At 37.1% G+C, this 10,760-nt stretch overlaps 1 protein-coding gene across 1 annotated transcript; it reads right to left on the bottom strand.

Annotated features, from left to right (window-relative positions):
* Positions 1–2,814: 2,814 nt before the first annotated feature.
* LOC122005906 (DNA topoisomerase 2-like) lies at positions 2,815–9,001 on the bottom strand. The gene is made up of 19 exons (XM_042561153.1): positions 8,378–9,001; positions 7,841–8,133; positions 7,687–7,753; positions 7,326–7,596; positions 7,038–7,237; positions 6,735–6,944; positions 6,534–6,647; positions 6,335–6,448; positions 6,072–6,236; positions 5,807–5,992; positions 5,577–5,732; positions 5,362–5,495; positions 5,121–5,289; positions 4,854–5,042; positions 4,593–4,779; positions 4,467–4,516; positions 3,936–4,361; positions 3,660–3,851; positions 2,815–3,566 (listed from the first exon to the last, which is right to left on the bottom strand). The coding sequence occupies exons 1-19, from the start codon at positions 8,948–8,950 to the stop codon at positions 2,940–2,942; spliced, it is 4,323 nt and encodes a 1,440-aa protein (XP_042417087.1). The 5' UTR covers positions 8,951–9,001; the 3' UTR covers positions 2,815–2,939.
* Positions 9,002–10,760: the final 1,759 nt, after the last annotated feature.

The raw sequence follows: 10,760 nt of genomic DNA, 5'->3' as shown, positions 1-10,760 counted from the left end.
GATATTCAAATCATGAGTATATGAGCATTATATTGTTGCACATGACCCATGAGCTTGTAGTTATTCCTTAAAAAAAATGATCAAGTAATGCTGAACTTGGATGAAAATTGATGAATAAATCTAACATAAAAATATTGAACCAAATAATACTAAACCTGAACTGATAATTATTCTTTAAGTAGTTTACAAATGATAATCTATTGATAGTTACTTGAGAGAAATGACATTGATGATATGTTCTAGCGTCACCTGGACTATATCATTCGCCCGAGGCCTGATTCAATTGGTTAGTATGAGATAGCGTTACTATCATAGAGCAATAGTTTGAATTTTGATAAAATCAAGAACTGACGAATTATAATTTTTTAATTTATCTTTCCACATATGGTTCCTATCTGTGTGAAACCATTAGATGGCAGATTTCACTTTAACTACGGACTATATGCATGCAATTGGTCAATAAGTATATATATATACATCACCTACACAATAATATGATGAAATTGCAAATGGAATTCAACTAACTCTATAAAAATTAATTAATTCAACTAACTCCATAAAAAAACCCAAGATCCAATCGATTAATTAAATACTATATATTGACATTACCTCGAGAACGCTCCCAGATCCTTAATTACAATTTACAAGGGCTCCAGTTCCAACTTAGATATTTTATGATCTCTGATGATAAAAACATGGTCATCTTCATCCAATCCAATCGTTAAAATTTTGAATGAGATTTTTTTTTTTAAATTTTAACATGTCACATTAATATTATAAAAAGTCATTGAAACATTCTCAATCGTTAAAATTTTAAGTGAGTTTTTTTTTTTATAATTCTCTCCGCATGTAGTTACATGTCTCCATGTATATTATATCAATTTTAATACAAATCAATTATTCTCTCCACAATTAAAAAAAACCTGCATACAATTTTTTTTCATTTAATATTTTTATATAATTTTCATTTGATATTTTAATTAATTATAATCTTTAATTTAATTTATTTATAATTAATAATTAATAAATTAAATATTTTTTAATTTAATTTAATATAATTTATCATTTTATTTAATATTTAATTATTTTATAAATTTAATTTAATTATAGTCATTTGTATATTTTTTTAACTTATCTTAAATATATTTATTTTTAAAAGAAAAAAATATAATTTTAATTATTACTAATTATTTATAAACTGAAACATTATAATTAACTCATCGAATAATTTATTTTTAAATTATTTAAAAAGGAACAATCATGTACATTAATTATTGGCTCTCTCTTCAAGAAAAAAAATAGATTTGAAAACTCAAACCTGTTCTTCAATTAAAAACCCCAAACCTCACTTACACAATCATAAAAACATTTTTAATAAGGTTTTTAAATTCTACAAACCTTTGACAAAGTTTACATTGGAGATGCTCTTAGATTTCTCTGACCGACCTCACTCATCTTAGAGTATAAATTTATGAGCCGTCTTCTTAGACAAGACAAGAGATAATCCGAACTATACCGATAAATTCTGCGTTACTTTCAACTCGACTACGCCAAGTAGGTGATATTGAATGACCTCGTAATGTAAAAAAAATAATAAATTTAATTAATTTTAATGATTATTTATAAGATAATCAATCTGAATCGATTATTAAGATTAAAAAGAAAGCGTATGTATACATGTCTCAATAATTTTTAAGACCCTAAACTCAAAAAAATTTAAGATTATAATATTTTTAAAACAAATATTACTTTTTAAAAATAATTTTTTTATATAAAATAATATTAAAATATTAATTTTATTAATAAAAATTAAACGATCAATTTATAGATTATTTTCACAATTAAGATTATGACCAATTATGTCACCTAGTAATAACTTTATATTGTGTTCATTTTTTTTATTAGTAAAAATTAAAATAAAAAATTCTTATCGGTTAAACTTTTCAAAAATAATTTATTAAAATATAATATATTTATCTAATGAATATTTTTTTATTAAATAAATAAAGTTAAAATTTATCCATACATTATTAAAAGTACTAACTAATTAACGGATAATAAATTATTATAATACTACTTTTATATACATTTTAATGGCTATTTAAAAAAAAATTAACGATCAATTTAATTTCGATGACGGAAAGTATTAATACAATGGTAAAATAATTATTGTATGATCTAGGTGTAACAATAGACCTTTCTCGAATAACAAATATATTTGTATATAATAAAGTTTTTTCTAAGATTCCGTATAGATAGGAGTTTTATGTAATTTTTTTTTATCAATTTTAACTTTGATAAATTATTAATTAAATTTATTTAGTAAAAAATATTTAATTAGTAAATATAGAAATAATAATGCAATATAAAATATACTTTGACTCTTAAAAATATATTTTTTTTAAAAAAATCAATTATTAATAAGTATGAGTAATGAATATTTTTTAATTATTAACCAAACTTAATTTTTATAATAAATTAAATTTTATCAATAAAAATTAAAAAAATTAAAAATTACGGATCAAATTTTAAGAGAAATAAAAATAAATTAACCATCAAATCCAACTTTAATAATAAAAAAATAAAACTATCAATCAAATTTAATTTTAAAGAGTAGGAATTAAAAATAATCAAATTTAATTTGCCGCGCTTGATGATTAACCCAGAAGTGTAACATTTTTTAGTTGCATGTTCTATCTGAAGAAAAAATTTAGATGCTCATAATTGAGATCGAATTACTAATACTTAGATGACGATTTAAATATTTTATCATGGTACCATAATTCAGATGATAATTTGGATATTCTATCGTGATTCAAGGGACTGAAAATCTGCCAACATTTAAAATTGCTTCTTGCAAAGGGCAATTTCATGGATCGAGCCCAGTTAACAACACCAGTTCTAAGCGTGCATGCATGTAATTAGAGATAGAAGATGAATTAATCTTCATCCTGGAAATCAGAATCCTCAGTCGCATCATCATCATCATCTCCCACCTCGTTGGTTTCCCCTTCCGAATCACTCTCCACGTACACAGCAGCTTTGGTTCTGCTTTCTCTCTTCGGCCGAGTCCTTGCTGCTGCCGCTGTCGCGTCGTTGGACGAGGAGCCGCTGCTCGAGTCTTCATTCCTTGGTTTACTCAACACGGATCCACTTTTCTTGTTGAAAGGAGAGGCCCTCATTTTCCTGACCTTCTGACTAGTAGTAGTCGCCTTGCTGGCCTGCGCGGGACCTCTCTTCCTGGTGGCCTTGCCAGTTTCATTCTTAGGCTTACGCCCTTTAACTGCTTTCACTGATGCCTCCTCGACGACGTCGTCGGCTTCCTCGATTGTCGGCATGAGGCGTTGTTGCTGCTCAGGTTCATCGTCCTCATCAGACGAGAGGACGTAAGTTGCCTTCTTTGCAGCAGCATTTCTGCTGGGCTGTTTCTTTGCCTTTCCTTGGTCTGATACCACTGTGTCAGTTTCCATGGCTCCATTATCAGGGGAAGAATCAAGATTGTAGGCAGCAAGTCGGTCTTTCAGCGCAAGTATTTCTTCATCTTCGTCACTTTCTTCAACCGTTTGCTGCAAACAGAATAGATGATCCAATGACCGAAGTTACTACTAAGCTGGAGTGGACGTGCAAGAATGGGGAGGCATAAGGTGAACTGAACTGACCTTTTTAGCGGGAGCTTTCTTGGATTTCTTCTGACCTCCTGCATCAGTAGTGGTAGCACTAACAGATAATTTGGTTGCGGTATTTTTTCTTGGCTTCTTAGCTACTTGTTTAGAAGGTGCAACCCCGGCGATGTGATTCATTCTCATTTCCTTCCTCGCTCCCTCTGCCTCAGCCTCCTTCTGATCGAGTTTCTGATTCAGGTGTAGATAGATTATTCTTCAGTAAGACAATTGTGCTGGTTAAGAAAAAAAAGGAGTGGAAACAGCAGTACTCACATCGAGTTCCTCTTCTAATGCATCGAGTTCCCTCAACCATAGAGTTTGAGGAGATGTTCTTCTTAACTCATCTACCTCGGCTTCTAGTTTTTCTTTTTGCGCACAAAGCTCTTGCACTTTTTCTTCAGTCAATGAATCGATTCTCATAGACATCAGATAGTCATAGTCACTGGCTAGGGCCCCGCCCTTTCCTGGCTGTGGGCTTTCTTCTTGTTCTCCATCTTCTTCGCTGGCTCCCGCAACAGCAGCGTCGATGCCTTTTGTTTTCTTTGGGAAGGGAGTGAAGCCCTTCTGCTGCAGCTCGAGGAATAAATCTGCTCTCTTTCGCTTGTTGACTACTATCTCGTCTCGAACTACGCCCAGGATGAACCTCGCTTTGTTATCCAACTTCAGCAGATCCAACTCAAGATTGTTCAGCAGAGCTTTCTGTATGGCATATGACAATGGTGGAGAGGTCGTTAGCATAAGACGATCTGAGATAAACCAGAATTAGTTTTATTTATTTATTTATTTTTTTTTCAGATTACTCACCTTTCTCTTCTCATAATATACGAATCTCAGTGCAAAGAACTCCTCAAGAACTGCAAATAAAGTTCTTTTAGTTATACGAATTGCTTAAATGACAAGAATCCCATCATGCAAATAAAGAGAACTCACTCTGCTCGGGACTATCATATTTCTTAATGACGGATTTTGAATCGAACAGGTGCATGTTGGTGGTGCTAATGGTAGTTGTCAGCTTAAACTTTTTCTCAAGCCCTTCTTGCCGCGCAATGTTCATATTTTCCTCAGTCACAGTAACCTCGAAGTGTACTGTTTTGTCGTCATTGTGTTCCCGGTAGTCCTGTGAACAATCGATATTGAAATGCATTAGTTTAATTCTGTTTGTAGACTTCAAAAATTGAGAAAAAAACAAACCTTGATGAAGGGTTCCTTGATCTTGTCGTTCCCAGTCATCGAAGACTCGAGAAATTCCTTGTAATCCTGGGTCCATCTACGAACGGGCAACTCCGTTACCCTGAGTGTTGTGCTATCAATTTCCTCTACGAGACCGGTTATTGTGTAGGTCAAACCACCTTCCTTCGTTGCGGATTTCTCTATACGACCCTGATTGAGGAATTCCAACAAGAAACTGGTTCATTATACTGCATAAATATAATGAGGCAAATGCTTTATATCACTGACCTTAAATCCTCGGTACCAGGGGTCCATAGGCTGCATTGGTTCATTGTTCAACAATCGCTTAACATTGGCAACAATGTCTTTTGGATTGTAGTTAGGAATGTAAGAACTCCATCCAGTTCCAATCCCTTCGCTTCCGTTGACCAGAACCAAAGGGATGATTGGCATGTACCTGAGATTAACATGTATAAGTGCTAAGGAAACTCCTCATTCAAGATAAAGTCAGAGCTTTTTAGATGTGTACCAAGAGGGTTCGATTGATTGCCCATCCTCATTTAAGTAGTCCAGAAGAATATCATCATCCTTTGGGAACAAAAACCTAGTGATGGGAGCCAAGCAAGTGAAAATGTATCTTGCACTGGCATGGTCTTTGCCGCCCTATGATTAGATTATAAAGTAACTGGTTATACACCAAGACATATCGCAAATGCAAGGTCATTTACTTTTCTCAAAACACACCTGGTGTCTGGTGCCAAATTGCCCTTCAGGTTGCAAAAGATTTATGTTGTTACTCCCCACAAAATCTTGGGCCATGCCAATTATGGTAGTAGCAAGGCTCTGTTCGCCATGATGATAGGCGGAGTTCTCGGAGACATAGCCAATGAACTGGGCAACCTGTATTACAAAGATAAAAGGCAAAGCATAATTAATCGAACACCAATATTTCCAATCAAAAGCACTTGCTATACCTTGGCTTGCTTGACAAAATTTCTCTTGAATGCACAGAACAAAATTTTCCTTTGGCCTGGTTTCAAGCCGTCAACCATTGAAGGTATTGATCTTTGTAGATCAGCTCTGGAGAATAGAATCAGTTCCTTGTTGATGAAATCACTGTATTTAATGAGCGTTTCTGATTGATCGAGATAATTCTCAGGCTGGTGCAACAAATGAAATGCATTTGTTAGCGTTGAAGAAGGAAATTTAAGAGTGTTAAAAGAGTGAGTGACTAGTCACCTCAAATTGGCGAAGCCAATTTTTTCTAGCCTCAATCTTTTTCTTACTAAATGCTAACTCAATCGATTCACCATCCTGCGCATCCATCCATACGAATTCCTTTTTATGCATGCCTATGTTCCTAAAGTACTCTTTTCCTTCTTCTGATTTACTTGTGCCTAACCCCTGAGAAGTAAATAAAATGAAGACAACAACAGTGTGAGGATGAAAATTCTCTACACCAGCAGTACACTGACAGAAGCTTCGTAGAATCAATGGCAAACCTTATAGTACTTGATTGACCAACCATTTGAATTTCCTCCCAGACTTTCTTTCCACGCTTCAAATTCGGGCATGGAATAGAATGAGAGGACAGTTTTGGTTCTATTATTAGTAGCCTATGTAAACAAATATAGTTTTTTTTATCAACTCAATCATAATCATTTCATGTGATCCATGATTCTTATAGATTAAAAAACATACCTTCAAAAGTGGAGTTATGAATTCAACCATAAAAGAGGGCACTTTTAGCAATGAAGGCCAAAATGTATGGATAAAGTTAATGAGCAGTCCCTTGATGTGGGAACCATCATGATCCTGCGGAGAAGAGAAGCCATTTGCGGATGTACTAACAAAAAGCTCACACATTTGTTAGGAACTGGGTTAACATTTCTGATCACAAACCTGATCTGTCATTATCATTAGATGGCCATATCTCAACCCTTTAGCGCTATCATACTCCTTTCCGTGCTGCAAACCAAGAATTTGCTTTATGTTCTGGATTTCAGCATTGTCCATGATTTGCTTGTGGTTCGCTTCTCTGACATTCAGCAGTTTCCCCCTTAGTGGAAACACACCATAATAGTTCCTGCCTACCACCGAGATGCCAGACATCTGGACGTGAAACAGGGAAGTCAATTAAACCCTGAAAACTTTGGAACGGAAGAAACTGAGATAAATGTCCTTCTAAATCTAAAGCAAACTCACAGCAAGAGCCTTGGCTGAATCTCCTTCAGTCAATATCAGTGTGCACTTGTCTGAGTTCCTTCCTCCAGCATCATTAGCATCCTCAAGCTTAGGGATGCCTGTAATTCGCTGCCTCTTGGCACCGTCTGTCTTCTTCAATTCTTTGCTTTGCTTAAAATCAGCCCATGTGAGCAGCGTGTTTACAACTCCAGACTTGGCAACTGTCAGCAAAAATCAAACAAACACATTATTTATTCTAGTGGATGTGAATATTTTGAAGCAACAGCAGCTGTCAGGACTTAAGCTAACCTTTTTTAAGGAAATCCTGTGAAAGCTCACATTTCGACCCAAGGCTTCCTTGTCGAGTGGTCAAGGTTTCTTTGGTTTGAGAATCAAAGGCAGGGTTGTCAATGAGTGCATTGACAAAAACCCACAAATGACTTTTCACATTATGTGCTTTAAGGTTAGCATTCTTGTTTTTCTTGTTCACTATGCTGATTATGTGATTTGTGATTTGAGTAGTGACATACTCAACGTGAGTTCCACCTTTGATTGTGGCTATACCATTTACAAAGCTGACCTGTTTGAACAACACAAACACACACATACACACAAAATCAATTGAAATATAGTAGCTTACACCATAATGATCAAAAGGGACTTTGTATACCTGCTGGAATTGCCCTTCACTTAGACTGACGCAAATTTCCCATCTGTCATTTACCTTCTCTGCAATCCTGGTAGAGTTTGCCACGAAAATGTCACCTTAATATTTCTTTAAAATGCTGAAATTAAGGTAAGAACTCAGGTTTCTCTTATCCAACCTTGGAAGTGGTTCAGATTTATTTTTTGATGCGGACTTAAGGTACAGGTTGACATAATCGGAGAAACTTTTCACGGGTACTCGTTGTCCATTCAACTCCACCTTGACAGATTTACCGAGAGTTCCAGCTACATCAACTACTCTCTTCTTCATGAGAGCAACCACATCTTCTTCAAGGTGCGTCATGTTGAATTTGGCCAAATCTGGCCTAAAAGTGACCTTAGTCCAGTTTTCCCCTTCCTTGCACTTCGTAATTGAGGGCTCAGATTTTTCACTCATGTTATCGTTAAACACCTTGCAAAGGCCAGAGAAAAATTTTAACCCTAAAAACCATCCCAGGAGGAAATCATACATAAAAATATATAAAAGAAAACCCTAGTTCCCATTTTCGTATATCCATGTTAGATGTATAGAGTGAACAGTAGATTCCATCTAAGAGTTCAAGGAAACTCCAATCCAACGTGACAAACAGAATCGAAGGCATTTTGGAGCACGAAATCAAGACGAACACGTTGAGACCAAGGGAAATCGCCAGTACCTGCTTGTACTTCTTCAGCCTCCGCCCGTCAGCGGTCTCGATGACAAACTGGGTGGAGAATATGTTGGCGAGCTTGGCACCGTACCCGTTTCGCCCGCCGGTAGTCTTCTTGACGTTGTCGTCGTAGTTGCTGCTGGTAAGAAGGTGGCCGAAAATCAACTCCGGCACGTAGACCTTCTCCTCCTGATGGATCTCGATTGGCACACCATCTCCGTTGTTGTAGATGCTGATTAGGTTGGCCTCGACGTCGATCACGACCTTCACGGCGTCCATGGAGGGGTCGCGCTGCTTGTTGTCAGCGGCGTTGACGAGGATCTCGTCGAAGATCTTGTAGAGGCCGGGGACGTAGGTGACGGGACGGTAGACCATCTCGCCATTCTCGAAGACCCAGAGGCTCTGGGTGTGCTTCTCGACGGATCCAATGTAGGTGTCGGGGCGGAGGAGGATGTGCTCCAGCTGCGTCTTCTTCTGGTAGATCTGCTCGATGGTCTTCTTTCCTGCAGCGGTAGCGGCTCCCAGGGCGGCGTTGTGAGCGGTGCTCGACTGGAGGGGAAGCTTCATGGCGGCGGCCATGGCGGACACAGAGATCGTGTCTGCGGGAGAACGAAATGGGAAGAGTCGAGAATGGGAATGGAAATGAGGGGCAGATTCATTAATAAAAAAGGGTTCAGGAAAGGGGACGATTGCAACGGTCCAGTGATTTTGAAATTTGAATGCGCACTGCGATGACGTGGCCGAGGCGGATCGGACTGGTCTATCAGTAGTATTTGAATCCGAAAAGGAAGGATCAACCCGATCCGATCCGCATCTTATTCGATTGCAACTTAATATAGTAAACTTTATTATTGTATCAAAGTGCATTTTAATTTTCTTCTTCTATTTTTATTATAAGAAAATGAAATGTTGAACGATAAATAAATGAAAATTTAAGCCAGAGACTTAAATAATATATTTGAAATGAGATTGATCATGTTTGAAGGCACGAAGTTAAAAAGTCAGAAATGTTATAGTTCTGTTGATGGGATAAAGACCTCATTCTTTTTTGCAAAACAAAAATCAAAATCAGGGAAGGAGTTCCTGACGTTGGCCCTTCAACACTCAAATTAGAAGTAGGAGAGGAAAAAAAAATGAGTACTAAGGATAAAAAATTTTCTTGTTTTTCATCATACCTGACATCCCTCTTTTATACCTTTTCTGGTGACTCTCCATCTTCCCTTGTTTAATGATATTGATGGCCGACAGAGGATATGTTTGTTTTGTTTTCTCATTTAATGATAGATGGAATATTTCATTTGATTTTCTCTTTCCTTTATTAATTATCTGTCTTTTACTCTTTTATTATTTTATTGATTCATTATGTGTATAATGTAACGCCATTCTCTGAGCCAGACGGGTGGCCCACTCGGCTCGGGCTCCCGACCTGCTTAGCTTGTTCTTCTATCAATCGAGTTAACTATATTTGTTGACTCAGATGGCTGATTAGACAAGGATCCCTCTGATCGGTCGATAAACCACTTCCCGCTCGGGTGTAGGTCATCGCTCGACCGCTGATGAAGACAAGGATTTAAGGTCGCCACTAGACCGCTGATGACAACAAGGGTTTAAGGTCGCCGCTCGACCGCTAATGACGACAAGGGTTTAAGGTCGTCGCTCGACCGTTAATAAAGACAAGGGTGTAAGGTCGCCGCTCGACCGTTGATGACGATAAGAGTTTAAGATCGCCGGTCAACCGTTGATGAAGATAAGGATTTAAGGTCGTCGCTCGACCGCTGATGATGACAAGGGTTTAAGGTTGCCACTCGATCGCTGATGACGACAAGGATTTAATGTCGCCGCTCGACCGTTGATGAAGACAAGAGTTTAAGGTCACCGCTGATGACGACAAGAGTTTAAGGTCGCCGCTCGACCGTCGTATAGGTTGGGGTTTATAGTCACCGCTCGACTTAATATGTCTGACCGACTCATGAGTTTGGAATGCTTACGATTTTATTCATATTTGTCCTGGATTTGGAAGACATGTACGCATATATCAGTAAATATAATTATTCATATACCTCTTAACGGACTCTATAGGGTTGGAGGTGGTTCGCACTCCACGGTCATTCCAGCCGTCTTCTGTCTTCATCTTCTAAATAATATGCTCCCGAGCGAAGTTTTTTCACGACCTTATAGGGTCCCACCCATGGAGCTTCTAGTTTGGTGACGTCACCGATCGGTTTTATCTTCTTCCATACTAGATCGTCGACCTAAAAGGTGTTGGTTGCTACTCGGAAAACCTAGAGGTTCCACTGTACAAAAATTTTGTACAAAGGTCTGAACCTTTTCCTAGCTACCATGTGTTCTTTTAAATTAAATTTTGGATCGCCTGCGGAACTTAACACGT

Source organism: Zingiber officinale, chromosome 7B (assembly GCF_018446385.1).
Source record: "Zingiber officinale cultivar Zhangliang chromosome 7B, Zo_v1.1, whole genome shotgun sequence".
NCBI classification, from domain to species: domain Eukaryota; kingdom Viridiplantae; phylum Streptophyta; class Magnoliopsida; order Zingiberales; family Zingiberaceae; genus Zingiber; species Zingiber officinale.
The sequence above is the reverse complement of the archived record's forward strand: the minus strand, read 5'-3'. Positions and strand labels throughout refer to the sequence as shown.